Here is a 12,145-nt window from a genome sequence, read left to right as displayed (position 1 = left end):
CTGGCACCTTCTCCTCGCAGAGCTTCCCGTCGGGTTTGGTCAGGGACAGAGGACAGATGGAGAGGTTGATAAAGGTGGACTTGTGGCAAAAAGAGGACACCGCCACTTGTCCCTGAGCAAATGGGGGGCCTTATGTTTAACACCGGGCACCAAATGCCTCCCCGGTCCCTTACCTACAGGAAAGGGACAAAAACACTCAGGCCTGAGTGCAAAGAAAACGTGCAGGTGAAGCGGTGTGTCTCAGTCCATAAAGGCATATGGAGAAATATGGGGTTTATGCGTCCCAGTGCGTTCTCCACCCATTTTAAATACATTTGAGGTCTGGGTGGCTGCTCTGGATTTGGTTTCTGCTGTATAAAAAGAAGGCTTTTGGGGATGGGGTTTTATCTCCAAGTAGTTTTGAGCATCAATGAAGGCAGGGGTTGCCTCTTCCCTAGTCAAACCCACGCAGCAGGCAGTTGCATTACTCTGTACATTGATTTGCACCCCCAGTTCAACTGGTTGATAGCAAGAGTGAGAAGAAGACACCAGACCAGAGCCACCGTGCAAATCAAAGCTGTAGTTGCACAGAAATTGGTAGTAGCAACTCCCCGTGTAATGCCATATGCTTCCTTTATAAAAATGTTCCTCCCCTTTTCTGAGAAGCTCTAACAAATCCATTGCTTGCAGCAGGCTCAGTTTTCCCAAGGAGAAGCCCTTCTCTTTATTGTGTGCAGCTCTGGGTTTTGCTGAGTGAGAAGCCAGCACAGATCACCGTTTCTCTGTGTCATCCCCATCATGAAAATTTTAGGACCAGGCCTATGTGGCTGGCTCTGTAATAGCACAGAACGCTGCGCCGAGAGCTCCTGGGATTCTCCAAGTGTATGCATTATGCATAGATATACTGATATTGTTTGTGGTTATATGATCAAATACTTTTCTTTTTGGTATAACACTTCTACTTCCTTCAGGGCTTGATGGTTGCTCCCATGGAAGCTCTCACTGGCCTCAGTAAAGCAGAATCAAAATCTTTAGGAAGAAAGTGAAGGGCAGCATTAAATGTACAGGAAAGCAGAAATTTGTGATTTGCTAACTTTTTCTTGCTCAGCCAAAATCACTTTTTTTTTTTTAACATGCAAGCAGACAGGATGCGGTACATCTATATTTTACACTTACGCTATGTATTTTATTTGGTAATTTTTTTTTTCTTGGATGAGCTTTGAACAAATGCTAAGTTATTCTTTATACTTGGTAATGCTGCAGAGAATTCTTGAATTATTTATTTCCTACATTTTAGCTTAGTGTGTCTGGATGCCTGAAAGCCAACTTTGTAACTGATTGGGTGTTTGAAATTTCTGAGTAAGTAGTGGTAGTTTGGAATACCTTGCAAGAAAAAGAGGTCAGCCTCCTTCCTCCCACGCTGTCATCCTTGGAAAAAAAAAACCAAAAACAACTCACATGCTTCCTTAAGAGCGGTGGGAAGCTGATTTGTAAAGCAGATGATACGTAGAAGTAATTGAGTTGAAGTTGCTAGAAATATGTATATGCTACGCAACATCTGCAGATCTCAAGATGTATTCATTATCTTTCCAGAATTTAGATTGTAATTATGGGCCCTTTATTTCAGTTTCCATGGCGATACAGAAAATGTTTCCCCCTTGTCCTTTCCTAATCAGGACACTTGTATGTTTGAATGGTGAACATTTTTCCCTCCCCTGGGAAGAGTTAGTTTTATTAATACGGAGGCATTAAGCTGACATGGAGCTGTCTGCTGCTCAGGCACAGATTCAACAGCAGACGTATCAAGCATTTGCTACAGATTCCCCAGTGCCTCTGTTTAATTAGCCTGTGTGCTTCCGAATGCAAGTAAGAAATAGCATCGTGTCATAACAAGCGATGCAGTCATACTTTGGGGATTTGTGCAGTTGGAGTCAAAGTCAAGAGGCCAATAATCTCTAAAACCTGGCCAAACTCCTCCCTTTGCCCAAGCAAGACACAGTAGATGAATTCAGTGGATGGTACAGACATGTAATTTGGCTCAATGTAATCTTCCATTTAAAAAAAAGATCCTTTAAAAAAAGAAAATTCTGAGCTTTGTGGAAACAAATGATGAAGCAGCCCAGTTAAAGGCTGCAGTTGGATAGCTAACTTTAGGTTTTTGCTGTAGATTTACAAAGGAATCCCACAAGTGTTGTTGCAAAGCGAGCACTGGTATCTGTCTTCTCTCCTACACCCCACGCTTTTAAATGAATCTAATAAAGTGTTCCTCAGTTAGGCATCCTAAGAAGTAGTACTGAATTTTCAAATGGCCAGAAATTGAGCTGACTGTCCCAGAGAAGGGGCTCCCCTCTGTTCGCAGGTCGCCCCAGGAGCACAGGATCCACGTCGCCTCTGCAAAATTTCTTTTAATAACCTGGTTTACATGCATCAATACACATTCATTTAAGTGTACAGCCTTGTGCCTGTGGACCCAGGATCTTAATGTTACGTGTTCACAAGAAAATGCTGAAAGACATGGCTTAGTTACTAAAGATAACGTTTTACCCAGGATTTTCGGCAAATTGAGTGAAAAGCACACTTCTGTTTAAACTGAAGTAATTTTTATTTTGTGCCTTGAATACCCAGAAGATAAGTGTAAAGTAGAGGTTATCGGTATTTGCTGAGCGTTGAAATTAATTTTGCAGAGGTTGCATGAGCTGTGGGTAGTGAGTTGACTGCACAGTTGGCTGAAAAGGAATATTTAGTTTTATGTGTTTCAATTATTTGGACAGATCATAGCGCGTTTAGACCAAAGGGTTGTTACAACTTGAAATAATTCTTAGTTAAAGCAATTTCAAAGAAACTTACTTTTAAGGGCTTATGTAAAAATAATCAAATTTTATGATGGCTGGGCACTGCCCATTTACAAACTAATGCCTAAAACCCTTTTCCATTTTTATCACAACAGGAACATTTAGCTTTTTCCTCCAACGGAGAGCAGTTTTCTAGAAGGTGCAGCAGCCTTGTTGTCAGATAAGTGGTAAATCAGAGCAAGAGGGGCTCAAGTCTGCCAGCGGGATGTGGAAGAAGTTGCCTTCTGCTGCGTGGAGGTGGGCACAGGTTGCTTTGGTGCTGTCAGCTCCAGCACCCCATCATCGCTGCTGATGTGCTTATGGAGAAGGAGCTGAAGTTGTCATCGAGGTCACAGGTTTTTAACAGATGAAGGCAGGATGCTGTTTTCCCCATGTGGCCGGTGTAAGTGAGATTCGAGGTGAGGAAAGGTGCTTTCCCGAGAAAGCAGCCCTCCACCCGTTTGCCTGCACCGCTCATTTGTTCAGCTGCATGGGTTTGCCATGGCGATTATCAAAGCGAGTCTTGGCAACCATTATTGTATACTTGGTGCTCAAGAGCGAGCAGCAGGTTGGCCGCGGTGGACATCTGGCTCCTTCACATGCGTGTACACAAACGTGCGTGTACACAAACGTGTACGCACACCCTGGCTGCCCATCGTCCCCAGGGCTCCCTCTCCGTGCATGTCGCTGGGTCAGAGCCTCCTGCTGTTGGGCTCCCTCGATGCTGGGAGGGAGCTGGCAGGGAGATGGGCGAAATGCTGCTACATTTTCACCCCGAGAAAGCAAGGCCAAGTATATATAGTGCGTATTGAGCCCTCCTCCCAGCTGGCAGATATTTCCGCGCTAATGAGGGTGCAGTCATCTCATAGTCAGAGCACGTGCTGGGAGAAGGAGGGGAAGGGCGTTCGTGGGGACGTGCTCAAATGTGTATCTGCACTTTTAAAGGTTACGATTTACATTGGTCTCCCAAGTTCCTCTGCTGCTGGCAGATGGAGTCAGCAGCGCCTGTTAGCCATGTGCCGTGTCTGTGCTCATGGCATTACCCAGAGGAGGTCGTGGCTGAGTTGCTTTTTCTGCACAAAAGAAGTTCCCTCTCCTTTGCAGGAGCTGAAGGCAAATGGAAGGACAAGAAAGTTTTCAAGCACTCTGCTGATTGCTTTGTCTTTGCACGGGCTAACGATTTTACAAGTGGTTCCCTGTGTATGTTTTATCCTACTCTGTTCTGCTCTGTTAAATATATGCATTAACAAAATAAGGTGAAGCGCAGAGGTGGGCAAGGTCTAATAAGATGTAATTGCTGCTGATACAGTATGCCATCCACAGGCTTTCCCGAGGTTTGAAGAAGCAGGTCCATGTCAAGTTCATTCCCCAGTCCTTCCTCAAACCCTTGCTCAGCTGTCTGTCCCCCGAAGGTCCATCTGAGAGCTGGAAGTGTGCCATTTCGTCTGGCTTCTTGGCTGAGGGCAGCAGACTGTCTAAAGCCCAAGCTGTCTTTTCCTCCCAGTAAACAGTTATGGGGTGGATGAAGAACTGACATCATCTTCAGTGATGAATGAGGTGATTAAGCAGCTTGAGATCTATGTCATGCTTACAAAATTTTTGATCAGGAGTATCTGAAAAAGCAACACAAGCAGGCGTGGAGCATAGACCCACATTCAGCTCCTTCTCTCCAGCCATGAGGAGCGCAGTACAGAGGTATCTGAATGTGATCTTGCTTTCTCTCTTACTAAACTGGCTTTCCTTATTGATTACCTGCAGCTCATTTCTAAAATACTAAAAGAGGGAAGCGTCTGGATCCAAGCCCTGATGAAGTCCATGAAGATCTTTCCATTGACTGTCTATTGGTTTTGAGTTCTGGCTCCAAATCCACAGGGATTTTTATGGATTATTTTGCCAGAATAAAGACTGCAGGACTTTGTTCTAATATTTTTTGATCTGTGCCATTTAAGTCATTTCTTTAGCGAGCCTTTTAGCAAAAGTTGCATGTCTCCTTTTGCAGCAGCTTTGCAAACGCAAGGTGAACAGTGAATGAATTATGCTGGATCATTTGCCAGCGCATACGCCAAATGTCAGGCAATGACAGAAACTAAAAATTTATGGCACAGAAGGGAAGAATTTTATGATCTTCTATGGACTAATGTAATGACTCTTTTATACAAACAAAGATGGAATGCATTTAAAAATGTAGCTACTTAGAAAATTGGGCTGAACACATTCTAAAATCTGGAGAAATTCATTAGAGGGAAGAGCTGTGAAAGTGCCCTCTGTTTTCAGTTCCGTAGAATGCCTTAATTTTGAAAGACAATTGCTTGGTTTTAATTCACCCTCTGATCATCTCAAGATATGGCTCTCCATTGAACTCTTCTTCTGGCACAACATGTGTTGGCATAACTTTTCAGAGGTAATATTAATATTATTTAAATAGCTGTTCAGAAACTAGATTAAACCAGATATTGAAACCTGCTGTCAACGAAGGTATTGGGTTCACCACCCCATTCCTCATTAAGCTCAAAATTAGATCCTTCGTTATGAACAAATGCCTGTAAACTATTGTCGTTGGGTATGCCAGGTCTCTTCAAACTGGTAGTTTTCTTTTTTTTTTTTTTTTACAGAATCAGAAATCTACAACAGACTTAGGCATCCAGAGAAGTTGAGCATCTTGGAGGGCCCTGAATAGCTTCTCTCCCACTCATCCTTGGCATACAGCAGTCTTCGCACATCCTGTTCTTAAATGAGATTTTCCTTGACCCTCTATTTCTGAATGTCATCACAGTTGGCACTTTGAACTTGTTTAGCCCGAACTTTTCAACCGTTAAAAATCGTTGTAGTAACCTGAATAGAGCCTGGGAAGAGGAGTGTGCTCGGCAGGAAGGAGGTGTTTTGAGGATGCTTCGGGGAGCTGAATGGCTTGAATGCCAGCTCTGCCCACAGCCTCTCTGCAAATCACCTGGTTAATAAAGAGCCTGTTTTAGTTCTGGAAACATGGAGTCGTCTTATGCAATTACCCAGCATGTGGTAAATTAAACAATCTTGGCCTGATTGCATAATGTCACTTGAAATTTAAGATCCTTTTTCTCCTTAGCCCCTAAAATTTACAAGCCATTTTTGTTTAGATTTATAGTAATTAGGTAATGGTTCTGCTTCTTTGAAGCTCTTCTGGGAAGTTTTTTAGCACTTTGATGGGTAATCTCGAAATAACCAGGGGCAGAGCACGGCTCAGTCTCCCCGTGTCTGCTGTGGTTCAGCGTGTGGGAGCACGTGGTGCCGAGGCACCTAAGAATGGCTTGGAATGGGGGATCTAGCAAGGGAGTAGTGCTGTATGAGGGCAAACGTGCTTCACCCCACTGACTCGTGTCTCTGCTGCTGTGCCTGTCTTTCAGGAAGAGGCACTTCAAAATCACCACCAAGTCCAGAAGTTTCAAGATCTATCCTGAAATACTTTCTCTTGCCTGTGCTTTCTTTCTCTTGCCCAAGCTTGTAACTTTCCACGTGTTTTTGTGTTCAGTCTAGAAGCAGGGATCAAGTTTCTGCCATTTTGGAAAATCGCAAAGAAAAGACTTTTTCTCGTAAAAACAGTGATTCACTGCAGTCCACAGAGCAAACATCACCTTGGCCAGCACAAGTAAGAGACACACATTAAACCCTTCATCTCAGTGTTTCTTGATGGTTAATAAACTATTTGGTGTTAATTTAGTAAGATCTAGTAGGCTTCATCTTTTAACTCTGGCAGTGCACTTTAGGAACTGTTGAGGCCTCTCAGGATGTTTCTTTAGTGCATTGTAATTCATAGAACTGGGAGACTGTGCATCTCTGAAAAAAGAAGAAAAATATATTTTAGGTTAGTCAAACCATTTACTTGCTAATTCGAGAGGAGTCTTCACAGTTTTTTCCAGCCTGACTTTCAGTATTGGATGTGTTGAACTTTCCCCGTATCCTTGGAGAGGTGCCTCTGCATCCCAGTACCTGCTGGAGTTCTGCTCCCTGGTGTCGCAGGTGAGGCTCATCCTTTCATCTGGCAGAATTCATGGTTTCTTCACAGCCAGTTCTGCAACCTTGAATGCAGACTTTCCTGATTTTTTTGGTGATTTATGTTCCCTGGTGTTCACCTGGCCTTCATCATGACTTGTGACACATGACACAACAGGGAAAGGTTGTGGGGCAGGACTGAAGAAAAAACACATTCTTTTAGTGTATAATGTGCCCTTAAGTTTAGAATTTGCTGCTACTGCTCTGAGGGGACTCCTGGCTAATTAAAGTTCAGATAGTTAGGTAATGCTGTCTCAACATATATCTGTGATACTCTGCTGTTTATTCATGTCAGGTATTCATAAGACAGTTGACATTTTCTTCCTTAAAGTTCTCTCAAGTAAATTACAAGCATTTTACTGCTATGACCTTTTCCCTTACATGAAGAACTTCTGTTTTGACCATTTTTTTTGTGAATATAACACCAGAATGAATGTAATTGGAGACGTATAGTTGTTCTAGTCTGTGTAGCTGGGCTATTACCTGTAATGATCCCCTAATACTGGTATTTGTAAGTGATTATCACTTACCAAACTGCTTTAAATTTAAAGAAAAAGCCAGACTGTTTCTCTAAATGGTTTTGGTGAATCACCTTTTCCCTTCCTTTCCCTGAATACTACATTTGCTTTCCTAACACATTAATTTTCCCTGAGTCTTAGGGAAATGGCTTGCTCTATTAATACATTTCTGGAGTTTTCCTGTTATGAATAGCCTTTTATGGCTTTAATGTAGTTTTTGAAAATTCCTCTATTATTGATCTAGATATTATCCCAGCAGGAGTCAAAACCACAAGACAATTGTGTGAGGATAATTTCTTACTACAGTAGCATTTTATTCTGAAAGCCTGCTGTGTGGTGTGTGCTTTGATGGATGACCCACTGTTTAAAATGTGTATTAGACGTTGGCTTGCTAATTAAATGCCTTAAGGAGCGCCTGTACCCATTCACTCTAAGTAAATTTGTATATGTGGAATTTCAGTTATTTTATTTCTTGCCTGTGTTCTCGTGTTTACTTGTTTCTGTTTTCTGACGTTGTAGGGAAGAGTGGGAGTAATGGCAAAGAATCAAATGACTTCCTACCCTCGCTTGATTTCAGCTCGGGGCAGAGGGGAGAGGATGAGGGCTCTTGATTTCAGAACCAGGTCTGCCAGCTGGGAGAAGGAGAAGATAGGGTGGCGTTTGCATCTTAGAAGGGAGTGAGAAGAGCACTCACCTGGCGTTTGAGAGATCAGGATTTGGATCCCTCATTCCCCTGAAGGACCATCTCCCACATCTCAGAAGAGCACCATAACTGTGAAGCTGTGGGGTGCTTTCCGACTGCTCTCTTGAAGTGCCTGAACTCGAGGCATTTTGCTGGGAGGGAGGATAAGAGACCCTTTGGGGGCAGAGGGAAGGGGACAAGGAGTTGTCCTGGTCATTGATTGAAAGAGTAGCCAAGGAGGGGGGCAGGGGCTTCTGCCCACCTCTGAGAAATGGCTCCTGAGTGCCATTCCCTTTGTGCTTTTGGTTTGGTTTGTGTGGGGCAGATATGAATCAGAAACAGCATATTTGCTCCTAGGACCAAGCACAGAATTTCTTCTACTCAGAAGGATTTGGGCTTTTTCTTCAAGACAGTGGGATGTGGAGAGAATGCTTTGGTTTAGATGAATCAGTATTTCCAAAGACATTGTTTTCTATGTAATACAGTGATTATTACTATTATTTGAGTTGGAGGCCAAATATGAATATTTTTTGTTGTTTTATGGTAATGACCTTCATGAGAACAAACCTTTGCATCCCATGTGTCTGTGTTTCTGAATCTGTTTTTGTTACTTTCATCAGCCGTGTGGAGGTGCGGCTTTTTTTTGTTCACTGTAACTGCTCCTACTTGAAAGTGAGGGAGGCAGAACCTGGCTCTCTGTGTTCATAAAATCGAGGCCTGGCATCAGATTCACTGGAAGGAGGAAGGTCCTTGATTTTCTTCCGCAGGTGTTTGCAGAGCACATTCAAGGCCAGATCACGACGTTATTTTCATCGGCGTTCCTGCCCATGCAATTATTTGTGTCACTCTACACAGAGTGCTCTCACTGATGCCTTGGAGTGAAGTGCCCTGTGTTCAAAATAGAGGCTTTGATGGCGTAGAGGAGGAATCAGTGGTGGTCTGAACCAAAGAAGATCATTTTGTTCTTGTTAATGAACCTTCCTTTAGCCCATAAAGCAGATGTGTGGGACCAGATCAATTAAAACTAACAAAAGAGTCAAGGAAGTTGGGGAATACATCTCCCTTCAGCCACCCATGGAACAAATTAGCCCAAACATAGAGTTTGGAAATTCCTGGTTGGCTTGTGGGGCTGATAGTGTGTACCCATGCTCTCAGGGATGGGTGATGGGGTCGTGGTGGCGCTCTCAGCTATGTGAAACTCTTTTCCTTACCAGCTCCATCCCCTTCGCCTTACTGACTCATCTTTTTCTCCTCCTCCTGCATAAAAGGAAGTTGCTGATATCACAGAATCACAGGGTGGTTTGGGTTGGAAGGGACCTCAAAGACCACCTAGTTCCAACCCCATGGACAGGGACGCCTCCCACTAGAACAGGTTGTGCGAAGCCCCATCCAACCCGACCTTAATATCTGTTCATCAGGGTCATGCTGTGCTCTTCTGTAATTTGTCTGATCTAAATTTTCATGGAAGCGATTGCTTTGGGACTACAAAGCAACCCCAAGGCTCTTGAATACCCCATACTGCATTTGGTGGTGAGCTTCTTCAAGTAAGGGAAACTAGTTTCTCTATTCAGGATGTGGAAAGTAAGAAACAGCCATCTCCATCCCACCAAAAGCTGATGTATACAAGATTTGTTGTAAGTCCAGTGCTGCAGTGCTCCTAAGTAGAAACTGCCTCTGACATACAGTGGAATCCCAGAATCATTAAGGTTGGAAAAGCCCTCCAGGATCATCTGGTCCAACCATCCCCCTACCACCAATGTCACCGCTAAACCATGTCCCTAAGCACCACGTCCAACCTCTCCTTGAACACCCAGGGACGGTGACTCCACCACCTCCCTGGGCAACCCGTCCCAATGCCTCGTGGAGACAAGGTCAAAAAAGAAAAGAAAAAAATATGATTGGAAGACACATTTTGGGAGGGAGACGGGGAGGAATTCATTCTAATCCCTCTGAAATTAATTTCTTGCTGAAAATTGTTAGATCTGGATGGACTAAGCCAACTGAGTTACCAAGACAACCTACCCTATCGTGAAGATGACCGCGTATCTGTTGATTCAAGAAGAACAATGGAGAGTAGGGGTGCTGGGCAGCATAAAGGGCCTAGGATGGAGTCCCGCACTGCTGATGGCATTAGCCAGCAAGCCACCCATGGATGTTTGGAACTGGAGACAACATTTTCCAACCAGGGATTTGAAGGAAATGATGCGACTGACAGCTCATCAGCGTGGAGCCCTGAGGTACAGTGAATTGTCATTTATTACATGTGGTGTAAGATTTTGAAGGATACCAGGGGCCAAAGAATGTTAAGGGAGAAATTAAGTGAAAAATTGATCGGCACAGCAGAAGGTAATGGTTCTCCTGTGTGCATGAGCATATACCTCTCTGTGTGTTTCTCCTGTTTCTCGTGTTGCACCTCTTGCTACTAATGCTCATTCAGAGAAGCTGCTTTCTTGCTTGATGTCTGACTTTCGGTCTTTGAACTGAAACTGCAACCAGCATTTACCATCAATTAGCAAAGAGCACCCTGTGGTGGCCCAGGGCTTTGCAACTGGCTGCATGTGCAGTGTACGGGTCTGGAGACATGGTGTTGTCCCTGGATCAGGTCTCTGCCTCTTTTTCCACAAGGTTTTTGTGGCTTAGGCAATGGGAAGCATCTGGCAAGCTGGAGGCGACTGGTGCCTGTGACTTGGCAAAGTGACCATCACCAGGGTCCCCACTGATACCAGGCATCTTTCCAGGGAAGGAGAGGGAATGAGGTTAGAGCTGCTTTGCTTTCCCTTGGTTCTGCACCTTTATTTTGAAGCCTCAAGAAACCGTTACAGATTTTAAGACTTGTAAATGCCTGATGACTTAGCATGCCTCTTTTCTCTCATATTCTTTCTACGTGATGTTTGGTTTCATTATTATTTTACCATGAGATTGAATTTCTGAAAAAATATCAGCCTGCATCAGACATATTAAAAGAATCGCACAAAGGTCACGTCTTCTGCCTGAGTTAAAGGAGACAGTTCTTCAGCTGTGGAAATTAATACCTCTGTACTCCGAGCAACAAGGCTCTGAGGGCAAGGTTCCTTTCCTCCGAGCATGCTGCCTGCAGCTGGTTAAAGCGATGGAGAGCCACTCCTCGGTGCGTATGCTCCAGCTTTAAAGGGCATTTTGTATAGCATTTTGGTTTGCTGCACAAACCAGTCCCACAAAGCACCATACAACATGGGAACTCCATGCGATGGCAGCCCAGACCTCTCTTTGCCGTGTGCCTGACACGCAGAGTTTGTCTGCCCATCTGAGGCTCGTTCCTCCTTCTCTTTATCTGATGTACATTGCCGTGGTACGCCCGTGTTGCAATGTCTCAGCTGTCCTCCACTTGTATTTCTTTGGAATCCATCTCTCGTGTTGCTCCTGGTATGTACAGTTAAAAAATGCAAACAATGGTTATAGCATCAGGTGGCGGATATCCCCAAGTCCCAGTTTGTCTACTACGAGCAGCTACTCATCCAAAGGTATTGTGTGGATTAATGAAAGACTTTTTATTACAGGAACTAAATGTTCCAACATGCCAGGAATGTCCAAGCTCTATTATGCTTCATTCAGAGCTCCTCTCTTTAGAGACAAAAATGATAATTTTATGCCCCTACCGTGGAACCACAAGTGCCATTTCAAGCCTAGTCCATAATTAGCTGCTCTCACAGGTTTCTCTGACAGAAATGGACTTATTTTACCTAGTGAAATGGATGTTGGCTCTGTCCTGAGCGACTGGATTAGACATACAGTATCAATCAGTCTACTTAGCTTGACGCCACCACAGCTGAGCTGGGAAGAGGGAAATAAATAAATTCGGATGAAGTTTCTAGACCCCACGCTTTCCTTGGATTTCAGTTTAACTGTTTATATAGTTTGTATAGCCAATACATTCACAAAGCACTCACAGACCCAGCTGAGCCCCAGAAGCCAATGGGAATTTTGTCAAGACTTCCACAGAAAGAAGACTGAGCATCTGTAAGCTTCGTGGGCTGAACACATGTAGGGAGGTGAGTCCCAGATAGCACAGCTCTTTCTGAAAGCACAAGCCTATGGCATCCCAACAGCTTGGTTGTCCACAGAAAGGTCAC

At 43.9% G+C, this 12,145-nt stretch overlaps 1 protein-coding gene across 6 annotated transcripts in view; it reads left to right on the top strand.

Annotated features, from left to right (window-relative positions):
- Window positions 1-12,145, top strand: part of SYT16 (synaptotagmin 16) — a 102,457-nt gene that overhangs the window by 72,845 nt on the left and 17,467 nt on the right. For all 6 annotated transcript variants that reach the window (XM_035551111.2, XM_035551112.2, XM_035551116.2 and 3 more), the window contains one exon: window positions 10,017-10,273. In XM_035551111.2, coding sequence (XP_035407004.1) covers window positions 10,017-10,273 — 257 coding nt within the window. The remainder of the gene's footprint in view (window positions 1-10,016; window positions 10,274-12,145) is intronic.

This window comes from Cygnus atratus, chromosome 5 (assembly GCF_013377495.2).
Source record: "Cygnus atratus isolate AKBS03 ecotype Queensland, Australia chromosome 5, CAtr_DNAZoo_HiC_assembly, whole genome shotgun sequence".
Classification (NCBI taxonomy): domain Eukaryota; kingdom Metazoa; phylum Chordata; class Aves; order Anseriformes; family Anatidae; genus Cygnus; species Cygnus atratus.
Note: the sequence above shows the minus strand (reverse complement) of the source record. Positions and strands in the feature narration are given on the sequence as shown.